At 48.5% G+C, this 16692-nt stretch overlaps 1 protein-coding gene across 1 annotated transcript in view; it reads right to left on the reverse strand.

Annotated features, from left to right (window-relative positions):
* Nucleotides 1–16692, reverse strand: part of MYO5B (myosin VB) — a 1014515-nt gene that overhangs the window by 405111 nt on the left and 592712 nt on the right. The window contains exon 9 of the mRNA XM_078674793.1: nt 4136–4245. Within this exon, the coding sequence (XP_078530919.1) occupies nt 4136–4245 (110 nt within the window). The remainder of the gene's footprint in view (nt 1–4135; nt 4246–16692) is intronic.

Consider the following 16692-nt stretch of genomic DNA (forward strand, 5'->3'; position numbering starts at 1 on the left):
CACGTTGAATTTCAAAGTTTATTTAAAGCGTTGACTTTGATATGTGTAACTGGTATTATACGTAACAGCTTCCACTGCCCTGTGAGGCGAGTGCGCTGTTAATTTCCTTTTCCCAGTCAAAAAGAAATAATTCCAAAACACAATGCAGAATTTCTCTTTTTAACCATTTTACTTGGTATACATATTGAATTTCGAGTTTTATTGCAAAATCTTGACCTAAAAGGAATCGAAGGACGAGCACTTTCTTTCCAAATGACCCGTAGTGTGTAGTCTTTCTACGGTGTCCATCCCCTCTGGAATGACACACCCCTCGACTACACTTCCTAGTTACCGGCCAGCAATGCAGAATTCTGCACGAGCAGTGACGCCGTGAGGTGAAACTTCGAGTGATCTGCCGAGTTTCCCCCTTTTTTGTCGAGCCTTTTTGCTAACTTTAGGTGAGTGCCGTTTGGTTTCCACTTCGTGGGTTTACCGCGCACAACAGTGGGTAGGGGAGCCATCAGCCCGCTTCCCATATTAACGCAAGGTTTCTTCATTTTAGCACCGGTTTTTCCAGCGCCAACCTAATTACATCTTAAGGCGGAATACCATCTGAAAGCACAGGTACCTATTTTGAATAGCATGTAGTATTTTTGGGACTGACACTTGATGTCTTTATGGAGGATGCGCTCCAATCATTGTCTAACATGGCCCCCCCCTGTTTTTTGATTTCTAGACGATTGAAAGCATAAAATATACGGAGTTCCCGGGTTCGCCCGTGGTTGGGCTCCTGTAGGTGAGACAACGCGCTATACATTTTGTATGATGTTTTTATGGGATTTTCTGCTTTAAGGTATATATTCCAGAGAAATCACGAGGATTTCCAAGCTCTAGTTAAAACTGGCATTTATCAGATTGGAGTTGATGTGTATTGATTGCCTAATGGTGTACAGTACTCTTGGTTGTGCGTGTAGATTTCTCTAAATCCCCCATTGGGTCTCGGCCCACTAAGGGCTACATAAGGATCTTTCACGTAGACCCCAGTGTAATTTCGTTTTTAATCTTCTCTTTCCTAGGTAGTTTGCCCACTTCACCACCTGTCCTGATGAAGACCCGTTTTGTAAGGGCAACTTTCCCTAACTACCATAGGGTCGAAACGTAGACCGCTTACCCCACCGGTACCAGCTTCTACCCCAAAGCAAGATTGATGCTGCCATAATAGAAGTCTGGTTTTTGATTAAAAAAAATTTGATTCGTGCTGCTAACTGTGGCCCCTTGATGGGTGACCACTCAGAACAATGTTTTTAACAAACTCAAAGAATTGAATATATTGGTTTGTTATGAAATTGAAAAATCTTTCGCACTTTTCACTGAACACCCTTCACAGTACCTCACTCCCCCTCCCCTTGCGTCGTGTATTTGGGCACATAATGTTATAACAACATTTAAAAACCTAAAACTGTTGTGTATAACACATTTATATGGTTGTTTGGTACCTTGTGAATTAAAACATCGTACTTTATTATCTATTTTTTGATTATCTTTGATTATTTACGTAGCATTTACCTTTGCAATCTATTTTCCTCTTCCCTGTCTGGGACCCCTTTTTTCTATAATGAAAATAAGAAAGGCAGAGGCATCGCTATTATTGTCAAAGATTCCTTCAAATGCCGTATTAAGCCTGATTTAATACTGTATTGCGAAAATCTTACTTTCGCAATCAATTTTACTGCTATTCACACCTACTCAGGAATCTTTATATACCAACCTCTAGCATCTTGTGGACAATTTCTTAAATCTCTCCCTGAAATTCCCACCAATCTGGCCAGTACTTCCTCAACGTTTCCCTTCTAGGTGATTTTAATCTACATTTTGATAACTCTTCAAGTCCCGAAGCATTTGAGCTTACTCAGATCTATAAGCTAACACAAAAAGTTAATGGCCCTACACATGGTAAGGGTCACTTACTAGATGCCATTTTTTCTAACAATAAAAAGTTACTGGTTGGGGATCCTAGTCTAGTGCCTTGGTCGGACCACTACCTGATCCAAGTATCTGGGACCTGGTGACACAACCTTCCCCCTTAGAACCACTAGTAGTATGGAACGCGCCTGGGCCAAACTTCCACTGGAGCAATAGATTCTAGCCCTCAAAGATACCAAGCCTACTCCAGATTCTAACCCTTCGCCAGCAAATGAAAAATGTAATCATTGGGTTGAGTCGTCTCTGGGAGAAGTCATTCCTAGGAAATTTGGCTATAAGAGAGCAAAAGAGAAAGCTTCACCTTGGTACTCCCCTAAGCTTCGTAAATATAAACAAAACTGTAAAACATCTGAAAGGCAATGGAGGAAAGATTATAATGTATCAAGTAAAAAGGCATATAGGGATGCCATAAAACGTTATCAGGCTGAAGTGAAAAAAAAGCACAAGCACTTTATTAGAAGAAACATTTAGAAATATTAGTATTAGTATTTCAGGAAGCCTCATCACCTGGCTACAGTCCTTCTTAGAAGGCAGACCTTTTAAGGTTTTTGAAGGTGTTAATATCTCCAATAGCCTGCCGCTCAGAAGTGGAGTGCTACAGGGCTCGTCTTTGAGCCCCACATTGTTTAATGTATATATGAGACCTCTTGCTGAGATTGTTCTTCCATACGGGATTAATGTTGTCACATATGCACACGATATTCAACCGGTTCTGTCTTTAAACCATTCTCAGAATTTTTCATCCTGCCTTGAACCCCTTTTGGGGGAAAGTGGCAAATTGGATGGAACACTCCTGTCTTAAGCTCCATGGAGTTAAAAGAAAGCTGATGATCCTGGGCAAAACCCCCACCTTAGAATATGAACTGGTGTGGCCAATAGCCTAGGTCCTCCCCCTGCTCGTAAACCGATGATCAAAAGTTTCGGCATGTGGCTTGACAAGTCTTTTCAATTTGATCATCTAGCAGTAAAGCTGGCATCTACTTGTTATGGCATGCTTAGAATGCTTCGTAAAGTTCTACTTCTGCTTCTCGTTACAGCAAGGAGACTCATGGTCCAGGCTTTGTTTCTTTCCTGCCTCGACTATGGGAACTCACTTTATTTAGGGGCCCGATGTCAACCACAAGGAAACTACAAGTGATACACAACTGTGCAGCTCGGATGCTGCTTAACATTCCTAAAACTCAGTCAGCTAAGCCAGCCCCTAACACCTTACACTGGCTGCCGATCACTGAGAGAATGAAATTCAAATCCCTCTGTATAGCTCACAAGACACTTTGGGGCAAAGGTCCCCCGATCAATCATTCACTCATCTCCTTCTATCATCCTGGAAAAATGTTACAATCCGCCAATTTATTTTTAGCTTCAGTTCCTAGAATAAAAAAAGAAAGATTTGGAGGCCACTCTTTTTCATACAATAGCCCTAGACTTTGGAACTCCCTCCCTCTTTATCGTCGCTCAGTGACTCAAAATATTCCCTTTCGGAAGCTTCTTAAAACCCGGCTGTACCAGAAGGCTGCACCATAGGCCTCTTAGTTTGTTTCTGTGCGACACTGCTAGTGCTGGGATGCCTTCGGGTAAACATGCGCTCTATAAGTGTTTGTAATAATAATAATAACAGCACTGACACACATGCAGTCCCAGCGCTGTCTTGTGATGGCGTGCCCTCATGTGTATGGGGGTGTGGCCTTATGCAAATGAGAGCATCACTTTGACTCTGCTCCTATGCTGTATTACCAACGTGGACGTGGAGGCAAACATACTTTTAGGAGGCGCACTGACAGTCATCACAAAAAGGTGAAATCAATCACTACTCCTGCCTGCAGGAAGAGCTCTAATCCCGCTATGAAGTGCAGGTGGATTGCGGCCTGCAAAAAGAAACAAGGAGCGGCTTTGAGGCATCCGCTCTGTATTTCACTAAATACTCTGCCCCCAGGACAGCCCGAATTTGTGGCTGCCTGAGGAACAGTGAATTCATTGTAATAGGGCAGACTGTCACTGTATGAGCTTAGTGAACGTGTTTAAAGGTGTGCCATTGCGCAAGCAAGGATAGTGTGCCCTATATATGGGCCCTGGATGGTAAGTTGGTAAACAACGCCTTAAATTCATGTGTTATGAAAATCTCCATCACCTTCTCCCCGGAGTAAACCAACGCAGGTTTTCTGCAAGAACTTACGGGTATGCTACTCGACTCTCCGTCCCGCTCCGAGCGAATCTCTACATTTCCCAGGTGCAGGATGGCTGCAATGATCTTGAAGATGCTCATCTGATGAGGCTCCTTTACGCCTGCAAAACAGAATCGAAGAATGTGTTATTCCCTGAAGGGAGCACAGGAGTTCTTCAGTTTTTTCTCGAAGTCTAAAATACTTCACAGAACTTTTTTTCTTGACAACTGTTAAGACTTCTCTGACTGAATAATAGCTGAATACAAAGGTCTAGACGGAAAAAGTGTTGTTAGAAATGGGATTCTGGTTTGATAGGGTATGCACCCCAGCCAGGCAGAACCCACCACTCTAGTCAGGGTAAGAGAGTTAGACACCCAAGATAACCTCTGCTCACCCCCTTGGTAGCTTGGCACAGGCAGTCAGGCTTATCCCAGAGGCAAGTGTGTAAAGCGTTTGTGCAACACACTCACAACAGTGACACTATAAATGCACCACAAAAGAGACTCCACACAGTATTATATAAAAATATATTTTTGTCTTGCATATAAACATAGACCAAAACAACATGAACCAATAATTACTTTGCCAACTAGGCAACTGTCATAACATCAGAGTTAGTGCTATAAGATAAAGTCTTATATGTTGCACAAGTCTTGAAAACACCATCACTGCACATACAAGACAAATCCTGAAATAATACTTGTTATCCTGACACTGCAAGGTAAAAATGACACATATCATAATATCAGGGCTTAAAATGTAGTAGTTTGGTTAGAATGAAAACGCATAAATCCCCCATATGTCACCCTACGTACATAGAGTACTCAATAACATCATACACACCTGGGGTGCAGCCTTATTTTGGGATATAAGACATGAATCCTTATGGGCCGATAGGACATGGCACACCTCTGCTCCTGTTTGTCATATAGAGTAGTTCAAGTTTTCAAAATTGCGGCTGGTCCCTTAGAGCAATCCGGATCTTCCATCTAGGTTTTACTCCATCACGTAGTACACAACCACAGCATTAGAGCCACAGAGTATGGCCCAACGGGAGGGAGGTAGAAAACCTCCCACACACAATAGGATCCAGCGGAAGACCTCTCCTGGTCCCCACATGCTGGATTACCAGTATGGCTGCCTCGTCGAAATGGCCAGGCTGCCCGCGAAGGAAGCGCGGGACAGTTGTCTTGCCCCTGCGGCTTCCCATTCGATCACCGTGCTGCCCAACTACACAAAGTAAGGCTGGGCTACTGCACAGGAACACTGCTCAGAGGTGCCTGCTGAGCTGGCAATCATCATAGCCACTGTGTGTGAGAGACAATTGACCTGGGGCTTATCTTGAGGGAATTGCAGTCCTGTTTTGTGAAAAGCACAGTGAAAAAGGCAGAACAATTTAAAAACAATGCATGATGAGACAGGCTGCCAGTGAAAAAGAGGCAGATAGAGAGTGATACGAGCATGGTCTGGTAGGTTGAAACTCCATCGAGCAGCAGTGAAGCGCAAACGATTAAGGTTGAAGTTTGGTAGTTCCAGATAAAGAGACTTCAGTAATCTAGACAAGCCAGGATTTTTATTGGACCTCAGATTCACGAGCAGAAAGTAGCAAAAAAAGGGTATGATTCTGTGTAGCAGGCGTAAGTGAAAACATTAGGAGGTTGTCATTTTTTTAAATTTATGAAGACAATGAGAGAGATTGAGCTATTTGGAAATCAAGATTACATACTGTTTGGTTTTGGAGGAAGACCTAGTTCTTTTAATAACCAGACCACAACATCTGCTGAGGCTATTTACCAACTAGAGAATCTCAGTTTTATGATACACAATTAACAAGTGTTAATCAGGAAAACTAAGTGCAGAATTCTGATCCAGTCCAAAAAGAATCTGTGTATCATCTGCATAAGACATGAATTTGAATCCTAATGATCAGATCAGTCGGGCCAATGGGGCACGTAGATGCTATGGGGCTTAAAGAAGACCATTGTGGCACACCTGAAGACTAAGATGTTGAAAGGAGAGAGGTGAATGGTTTTAGAGAGATTATTTAGATAGTCTGCGATCTTTCTGAGGGCGTTGTCCTTAACCCCTCCACCGCGGGGCTCATTCCCCTGCTGTTCTAGGGGGAGGGGGGCGCGTGCAGCGCCGCGGTGCTCATGATGAGCTGGTCTCGTCATGCAGCACGGTGGCGCTGTGCTCATGATGAGCTGAGCTCGTCACAACCACGCCCGTTCCAATGGAACGCCCAGCACAGCAGGGGAATTATCCCCGCATGGGCGAGGCGTAACAGTTATGACGAGCTCAGCTCGTCATGAGCACAGCGCGACCGTGCCTCAAGACGAGCTGAGCTCGTCATGAGCACGCAACGGGTTAATATCAGCTTCAAGAAGGTGATCCACCAGAACGTTATGAGATACTGTATCAAAAACAGCTGGAGGAAAACAAGGGCAAGCAAGACACCTTGATCTGCCACTAGGAGAAGTAGGTCAGGAATTGACACAAGAGTGGACCTTGTGCTGTGAAGTGGCCGAAACTGGCATTGGAGTAGTCCAGGATATCTTGTGATTCTAAGAAAAGAGAAAGTTGGCAGCGACCCTCTTTCTCAAGAATTATTATTAGTAACTAATGCTGAGAGATGGACTTGTGTCAAAACCAGCACTATCAAGGTCTGCTTTAAGCATGAGGGAACATAACCAAGAGAAGGAGAGAGACTGAAAATATTGTTTAGTACTGTTCTGAGAACTTGGTAGTGAAGCACATATGTGCTGGACTTGGACACACAGGAGACAGGAGTAAATGCGTCGTCCATTTGCCCGAAAGTTGAATGAACTGCAATAAGCGTGTAGAGGCAGGCGAGGGGGCATGCAAAGGAATGAGAGCTTTAGAGAGGGAAAAAAAGATCATGAAGCTCAACATTTGGTGATTCTATCAGAGAAGAATGCAGAGAGAAAGTGCAAAGTGACTGGGAATTTGTCATGGACATAGCACGGCATGTAGGGCTTGAAAAAGTAATAATTTTGATTATTTTTTTTAACTGAGTTAGAAGCATTGACAATTTGATCTTCATAGAACGAAGCATAGGAGGGAAGCTTGATACTGGGAAAAATGGTTGAGATTGAGAGAATTTATGAGGTTTTAATAAAAAAGGCACCAGCCTCCTTTTTTTCAGAGCGGCAGACATGTATTTATTTAATAGCCCCGGGGATTAGCTATTACCAGGTCGGGAAGCTCAAACTTTATGTGACCAAGATTCAGAGTCATGCGGGCGAGTCTCCGCAATGAGCCTTCGCATTGTGGAGATTCCGCCCAAGAGCCTGCCAAGCCACCACTACGAGTGCGGAGACCCTTTGCGAATCAGACCCCCTGTGTTTGTGCAGTGAACAGAAGTTTGATATGAAGCACCTTAGATTGCCGGTCTGAGGTTTTATTGAAGGGAGTGCACAGACACTGTCTCCAGAGATAAGGTCACAGGAAGTGTTCGCACTAAGAGAAGTCCCACCGGGAGATTTAAGAGATTTGGGGGCTGACGAACCTAACTGAAGGGTTAAAGATAAAAAACGTACTTGAGTTAATACGAGAGCGATGGGCTTGCCTTTTGATTGATAAAAAAAGGTGCAGCGTGGCTGGGGCTGAGCACGACTGGAGCACGGATGGCCAGGCTATGACGCGCCCACTACAAGCATGTGCTGCGCGCCCACAGCAGCAGTCACGTCATATTGCCCCTACACTTGGAAGGCAGTCCAGCCAAGTATCGCGCATTACACGTGACACTAACGCATTTCAGTATGGTGCTCCGCATCACCGCACTGAAATGCATTGTCACGCATAATGCAGTAGTTTCTGTTGTCACAAAAAGCGTGCCACAAACAACTGTGTGTGGCAGCTGGCAGCGCGCCCGAGTGCCTGCTCTGGCTTCTCCCACAAGCTTTGGATGCTCCCAGGAGCAGGCTCAGCCTCACAGTGGCAGCCTGAGCTGGTTCTGCTACAATGTATCTTCTTTGATTTCCATGGCGCCATGGGGCTGTTTGACGCAAATTTCAGACTTGCCGTAGCGCCGCAGGAGCACGTGACGTGACGTCCTGCTACCAAAGGGCGCTATTACATTTTATAAAGACTCTGCTGCGGAGCGAGCGGCTCGACTGCGTGGTCAGCCTCACTGGTTTGCGGGGCCAGTCAGGGGCCCGGGCATTATGGTGCTCAGCAGCTGGCTCACACCAACCACGCTGCTTTTCGCAGTGACCTCAGACCCTGTCCTGCCCTGCAGGTCTGCCCACACTGGAGCAGGACTGACAGGCCCAGGAGCTGAATTTTGGCCACGCCACCCCCGCCGGCGAATTACTTCATAGCAGCCCGGGCCGGCCGACTGACTCGAGGTCACTTGGTGAGGGAGAGTGCTGCATGATCACGCGACCGATGTGAGAGGGCCGGTCGTCACTGAGGGAGAGTCACGCTGCCTCAGCCTGGGGGCTGCAGAATATGAACGGAGCAAACACAGTGGATTGGCGCGGGCTTCCAGGAGTTGTGCTTCAAGGGGTTCTGAAGGAGAGACGACTACGTAAGTAAACATGTAACAAGAATGTGGTGCATTTTTCAGTAAGAGGACATTAGTGCCACACGCAGTGAAATGCTGTTGCTCATCTTTATACATAAGCGAACGGCGAATAATTGCTCATGGAGCATTGATTGATTTTTCTTTTCGTTTGTATTTTCAATGACAGGGTGCATGTAAACTTTTGTGTCTGAACTGTATCATCGGGTTTAAGGTCATAGTTAATATATTGTTAATCTAGGTGTAGAGAGCCACTCGGGCTCTCCAATACTTTGTAGCAACATTCACACACGCATTCACGCATACCCCGGGGCGGGCTCGCGCCGGGGTATAAATAAAGAACGCGGAAGACCGCTCAGGGTCTTTCCGGCTACCACCTAACTGTTGTCTGTGTCCCTTTACTTTGATTCTGTTGCCACGTGTCAGGCCCCGACCTGACACACCACATTGGCGACGAGGCCGGCCAACCTGTTCGCGTGCCAGGCTGCCTCTGTCTGCGGCTCCGCGGTGTGCTCACATCCTGCAGCGGAGCCCACCCGCGTGTGTTGCCGTGCCGTCCCTGACTCTGAGGCCCACCCACGCGTCTCCCGGCCGGGAGTGCCTTCGGCTGGCGGGACTCGCCGGAGGGTCGGTCTGAGCCTGTCTGGTCTCGGAGGTGTGGGTGAGTCTGATCCCCCTCCCGCCTGCGCGGCACCCCTGCGCGGCACCCCTGCGTGTTTCTGCCGCTCTCCCAGCGCGGACCTTCGGCAGCGCTGGAATCCGGAGTCGCCGGTGGAGACGAGCTGCGCGCCTCTCGCGCTCCAACACCACGTGGCCCCGGTGAGGCCCAAAGACACGCCCCCGCAGCGCCGCTGCAGCCCGCTCCCATCTGGTGTGCTCCACAGCCGCGCGCACGCCCCCTCTGCCCTGACCTCGGCAGACAACCTCGGAGGAGGGGAGAGTGCACCGGAACCCATAAGCCCTAGTGCACAGGGCCTACTGGAACATTAAATAAGGAACAAGCATAGGCAAAACCAATCTGCCGCAGGGACAATTCCAGCCCCCCCTCTCAAGCGACACACCACGACTTTCTGTCCACGTGGTTTTCCTACTACACTCACCAAGAGGGGCACAAGGGGATGGAGCATCCTCACCTCATCAACGAGCTTTGGCCAGCGTGCATACCCAGGCTCGCGACATTGCACCAGGCAGACAAACATCGAGAGGGCCACCAAAGTTGAGCCATGTCAGTAGTGGCGCCAGGAGCTGGTCAAGATGGGGCAGGTCAAAATCCACCCGCAGTGGTCATACAGCCACCTGTGATAGTCGCTCCACCTCCACCGGGCCCCAACCAAGCCGGAGCCCCTGCACCGATGCCGCCCACCTATCTACACTCGGGCGCAGCGCCAATTCCCCCGTTCAGCGAGGAGGCAGACCTTGCGACGGCAGCGCCGAGATGGAAGGCGTGGGTCGGAAGGTTAAACCTCTACTTTAAGGGCACCAGGGAGACGGACGGAACAGTGAAAAGGTCACTCCTCATCCTGTATGGCGGGCCAGAGATCTACGACCTACTCGAGACGCTCCCCAATACAGTACCAGAACATGACTATGACGCCGCGGTCGCTGCTCTCAACACACACTTTGATCCACAACTCAATAATGACTTTGAGAAGTTCAAATTCAAAAGAGCATGGCAGACAGAGTCGGAATCGGTCGACATGTACTACGCCGGCTCGCCGGCACCTGTCCTTTCACCAACCCACGGGAGGAGATCCGAGATCAAATCATAGTGGGCTGCAGGTCGAAGTTACTGAGGAAGCTCATACTCCCCCAACCTGGTATATCGCTGGATGAGATACTAGTTCTAGCCAGGTCACACGAGCTGTCTGATGCGAGGGCGGAAGAAATGGAGGTTGCGCTACGCACACCGATTATTACTCCAACAGTCGCTAGGACAACACCGATCAAAGAAGAAAGGATCGACGTTATCCAAAGACGGCCCACGACCGTCCGCCCACGACCCACCACCTCCCGAGGGAATCCATGCGGATACTGTGGTGACGATCATCCTGTGACCGCAACATGTGGTGCGAAAGGAAAGACATGTCTGAAGTGCGGGCGGCTAAATCACTTTTCCGCTGTATGCCGAGGAGGAAAATACAGGCCAGCCGGTCCGAGACCCAGAACAGTGACGCAACGGGTCCGACAGCTGTCGCTCGACCAGGAACTACCCCCTCCGGATCATCAAGCTCAAGAAAGGCGACCTCGATATGAGGACGATGAAGTATATGTCATCTCCTACGTCAGTAGGGCCTCCACCAAACGAAGACCTCCACCCATGTGCTCGATAGCCGTAGAGGGTACCGAGATGACGGCCCTCATAGACATGGGGGCCTCAGTGAACGTCATGGACTCAGAGCAATATGAGAAGATGTCTCCCAAGCCTCCTCTTGCACCTTCCACCGTGAGGATTTACACCTATGGTGGCACTGAGCCGCTACCGCTAAGAGGAGTGATCCAAACGACCGTCGTGAATGGTGACTACTCCACTGAAACACGCTTTCACATCACGGAAGGAAAGAAGGGCACCCTCCTAAGCTGCCACACGGCGGAAGACCTGGGACTTGTGTTCTTTGCCAACCAGGTGCATCAGGCACATGCGGATTTCCTGTTAAAAGACTTCCCTGCGTTGTTTCAAGGTCTTGGGAAACTGGAAGGACGGAAGTTCAAACTGCATATCGACACATCTGTGCGACCGGTAGCCCTCCGACACAGGCGGGTGCCATTCAACCTGAGACCGCAGGTCGAAGAAGAACTCCGGAAACTAGAAGACCTCGGCGTAATAGAGAAGGTGTCGGGCCCGACACCCTGGGTTGCCCCGTTGGTAGTTGCACCCAAACCAAAACAACCTGGTTTGTTGTCAGGTTGTGCGTGGACATGAGGCTGCCCAATGCGGCCGTCAAACGAGAGAGGCACATCACCCCCACAATGGATGATATAGTGGCTGACCTAAACGGGGCAAAATGGTTCTCGAAGCTAGACCTCAACTCGGGATACCATCAGCTCGAGTTAGAACCAGCAAGCAGGTACATAACCACGTTTTCCACCCATGTGGGACTTCGTCGCTACAAACGACTGAGCTTTGGTGTCTCTTCCGCTGCGGAGGTGTTTCAAAACGCCATTCATGAAGTACTCTCCGGGCTGAGCGGGGTAATCAACCTCAGCGACGACATCCTGGTGTACTCGGCGACCCTGGAAGAACACCATGAACATCTGAGGGCAACCCTCCAAAGGCTCGTGGACAGCGGGTTGACCCTCCACCGGTCGAAGTGTTCCTTTTACCAGGAATCAATAGACTCCTTTGGCTACACATTCACGAGGGAAGGACTGAAAGTTGATCCCAAAAAGGCGGAGGCAATCAAGGCAGCAAGCACCCCCAGGAACCCCACCGAAGTGCGTAGCTTCTAGGACATGGCCACTTATTGTGGCCGGTTCATACCCAATCTGGCCGCTCTTGCAGAGCCCCTCAGAGCCCTCACCCGGGCAGACCGCCAATGGGAATGGACAGTGGCAGCACACAACACCTTTCAAGACATCAAGGCCAATCTCCTGGACACTACTGTAATGGCCTACTTCCAGCCCCGCCGCAAAACGGAACTAATTGTCGATGCCAGCCCTGTGGGCCTGGGTGCGGTGCTCCTGCAGGAACATGGACCCGAGGTGTGGAAGCCAGTCGCGTACGCCAGCAAAGCGCTGTCGGATACCGAGACCAGGTATGCCCAGATCGAAAGAGAGGCCCTGACGATCAAATGGGCGTGTCAACACTTCCACTTATATCTGTGTGGGCAAGAGTTCACTGTGGTGACGGATCATAAACCACTGCTGCCACTGTTTGCGGGATCATCCCGGCTGGCACCACCATGGATCGAGCGATGGGCAGTTCAACTGCAGGGATACAATTTCAAGATCGTGTTCCGGCCTGGAGCACCCAACCCGGCTGATTATCTATCCCGCCATCCTGATGTCGTCGGTCAACACCCACCGCAAGAAGAAGGCACAGAAGCGGATGCATTTGTCCACATGATCTTGCACGCAGCGTGCCCCGAACACATGACACTGAAAGAAATTGGTGAAGCGACCGACAAAGATGAGACGCTAACGAGAGTCCGGCATGCTCTGGAAGGGAATCGCTGGGCCCATTTCCTGGATGGAGCGCCGAGCCTTCGACTGGAAGTCAGCCATGCGCGCCAGCAGCTGTGGCAAATCCGGAGCGAACTGAGCGTGGGAGACGAAGGAGTCATCCTCAGAGGGCATCTTCTCGTAATACCTGAAAGCCTCCAACAGAGGGCACTGGCGCTGGCGCACGTAGGCCACCAGGGAATGGCCAAGACGAAGGCCCGTCTAAGGAGCAAAGTATGGTTCCCTGCAATGGAAAATCAAGTCGATGCAATGGTACGATCCTGCCATGCCTGCACCATCACTGGCAGCAATCAGGCTCCAGCGCCTGTGATCACTGAAGATGCTCCACTGACGCCCTGGACACATCTCAGCATAGATTTCGGGAGTTTCCCAGACGGTCAACATACCTTGGTCCTGGTTGACTCATTCTCTAAACTCCCAGTAGTCGAGATCCTCTCCTCTACAGCGTTTCCCCAAGTAAAAAAGGCTTTGAATCGTGTCTTTGCCACTATGGGGCTCCCAGCCGAAATCAGATCAGACAACGGCCCCCCCTTTCAAGGAAGAGACTTTCAGAACTATCTTGAGAGCCTCCGGATCAAGCATAGGAAAATCACCCCCCTGTGGCCCCAGGCAAACAGGGAAGTTGAGAGGCTGATGAGGACACTCAACAGAGCCCTGAGGATTGCCGTAGACAACGGTGAGGACCCAGAATTAGCTCTTGATCAGTTCCTAGGAGCCTATCGGCAGACACCCCATAGCACCACGAAGTGTGCTCCCGCCCATGTGCTGTTCAAGAGGGCGCCCCGCGACAGCATTCCGACAGACAGCACCTGGATGCCTGATAACAGGAATGATGAAGCCATTCAAGCCGGAGGCAAACCACCAATTAAAAGGCAAGCGAGTATCGCCATGCTAAAGAGCCCACCTTAAAGGAAGGAGACACCGTAGTAGTGCGAGATCGGCACCCGGGATGGAAATTCCGAACATCCCGAGACGTGGGTAATAGACAAGATCCAAGGGACTATGGTCACTGCCAGGCGAAATGGGCAAGTGGTGACCCGCAATGTGTCATGCTTTAAGAAAGCACGAGAACCAGCTGGAAGACATGACACAATGGAATGTCCAGAGGCAGGAGAAGATGGTGGTCTGGACCTCGGAAGCTCATTGCCAGGGTCACCTGTAGCCAGGCGGATTGGAGAGGGTCTACCACCCAGAGCAGGAAGACATGAGGTCATGAGGTTTAAGGTCATAGTTAATATATTATTAATCTAGGTGTAGAGAGCCACTCGGGCTCTCCAATACTTTGTAGCAACATTCACACACGCATTCACGCATACCCCGGGGCGGGCTCACGCCGGGGTATAAATAAAGAACGCGGAAGACCGCTCGGGGTCTTTCCGGCTACCACCTAACTGTTATCTGTGTCCCCCTACTTTGATTCTGGTGCCACGTGTCAGGCCCGCCCTGACACACCACACTAGGCAGCAATGACTACATTTATACTTTTTACAATTGTGATTATCACTATGCATGTGCATTGACTAAGGAGTCGAGTGATTGGTAATATTTTCATGTAGTAGGCATGGTGAGTGAGCACATTATGATTCACTGCAGAGGATTGCGTATTTCTTATATTTCTTGACACATGTTTGTAAATTAACTCCGCCGCATGTTTAAAAGGATTGTTTCCACCGCTTGGAGGATAACTGTTTGTTTTAGGGATGTTATAATGGAGCCTAAGTTGCCAACATTGGCATATGGTGTAAATGTGCTGGTTTCCACACTGGATGTCATCTCTACACATATCGTGAGATTTTGCTGATTTTTTTTTTTGTTTTCGTGGTTGCTTTTACTCAGGGCGCCACTCAGCACGGACAGCATTGTTTGGCAGAGCAGCGCGCTTGCGCTCTTCACAGGCAGGCCCCTGTTAGTGCACTTCTTAGAGTTTCTTGTTGCTCAAATGGGTGTCATTTCTGATATATATATGTTTCTCCATATGTTTAATTGCTTGATTTTTGCTTCCGATAAAGTGTCACTCATAGTTGTTGAAATGTCACTCGAAATTACAATGAAATTATGAAAATGTCACACATAGCAATTTGAAACCTTGGCAGCTATGGGAAGGATTGCAGTAGGTGGGCGGGGCAAATGCAAGAAATTAAATGAGAAACTAGCTCAATAAAAAGCAAACTGGAATCCAGCCACTCCGGGTGCTGGGATATTTAGCACTGCCTCACACCTACTGGGAAAGCAAAACTAATTAAAACAAAAGTGCGAAAGTAAAACTAATTCAAAAGAAGGCAATTTCCGAGGACAAATAGTTGAATTAAAAAACATAAGCTAACAAAATGCAATAGGAGCAGAAGGGCCAGGAAACACCAACCTGTACAAGGAAGCAAAAGGTGGACAAATTAAAATTGTTAAAGGTATTAACCCCCCCTTCTCCTACATGTGCTGCATGCTGGTTCTGCCAAGCAATCCAGATTCCAGCGCCCATGCACATGGCAGGAGCATGACAGGCGGGCAGAGGGTATGTAGGGCCAGCCTGTGTCTGTAAAGAGCTGATACGGTTGCTGCCGCTGGGGCATAGCGCTTCACCCGAAATAGAGCCCGTGGGCTTCCCTCTGCAGGGCACCTCCGTGCATCTGTGGCCCCTGGAGTGTGACCTCTGGAGTATGGCCCCTGGAGTATTCCCCAGAGGCCTCGACCTCAGCTGCATGCCAGCTGTTCAGGAACCCCTGGGCCATGCCATTCTGTACTCACAAGGGAAATTAAAAAGCATAAGACACTTTTAAAAAAGCAGAATTATAAAGGCGTCTTAAAGGAAGGCTGGATTCGGGGCATGCATCTCAGGAGGGTAAGTACCGACCCCCTGGCACCACTGAGGATGTGCACTCTCCCCATATAACACAGCCAGCCCCCCTCACTCCCAGGGAGGTCACTGATGACAGATGGGAAAACAAACAGCAAATTCAGACGCATATTGGCACATTGTTAAAGGCCTTTACTGTTTTCCTGTCTTAACTTCTGCCAGTTCCTTGGAAACCGGGCCAATGTTTTCTTTATGCTGCAAACCAAACTCACTGTGAACACAACCGAGGGGCTCGGAGTCCATGTAAGAAGTTCATCTGTTATTTGTACTTTGGACAGCTTATATTTTACGTTTCTGATGGAGCTGAATCCTGCTGAACAAGCCTCAGTTACACCTGCTCTGTAGCACTGAGGAAAATCTGCCCCTCAAGAAAAGTGCAGAAGGCGGTGTAGGGTGCACCATGGGGTTGGATTGCCATTAATGCGTTTGCCTGTCAGTGCCCAGACCGTAGTTATGTGAAAAGTAATATTAAATAGGCAAAACGTCACACACACTGCCTGACATTCCTAACCACGGATGGCTGCCCAGGCTCATACAAACAAGAATGACGCCCACATTAGGCCAGCAACTGAAGGGTATGAATGTTGTTCTGTGGGCTGATACAACATGCAAATGACCAGTGGCTGAAAATAGTCAACCCAAAACACCACTACATATATACAGGACCTTATTGTATGTATAGTTTTTGTGTGAAAATAAGATGCTGGTAGGCAAGACTTAAAAATTAGCATGTTTTGAACAAGAGGCAATTCTGACGGTGCTATCTGACCATGAAAGAAAACCATATAAAGTTTGTGCTTATATTTAAAAGCAACACAATCACTAAGTACATATACATCTGTCCTATCCCAGAAAGTGAACTATACAATGATGTTATGTGGTACCCTTGAGTATAATGGATCTGGTCACCCAACAGCTTTTAAACCTTTTTATGTGTTCATTTGTGGGTTTTGCAAAGTGCTACACATTACCTTATGATTACTTCAAAGTGC

Source organism: Lissotriton helveticus, chromosome 2_1 (genome assembly GCF_964261635.1).
Source record: "Lissotriton helveticus chromosome 2_1, aLisHel1.1, whole genome shotgun sequence".
In the NCBI taxonomy this organism is placed as follows: Eukaryota; Metazoa; Chordata; class Amphibia; order Caudata; family Salamandridae; genus Lissotriton; species Lissotriton helveticus.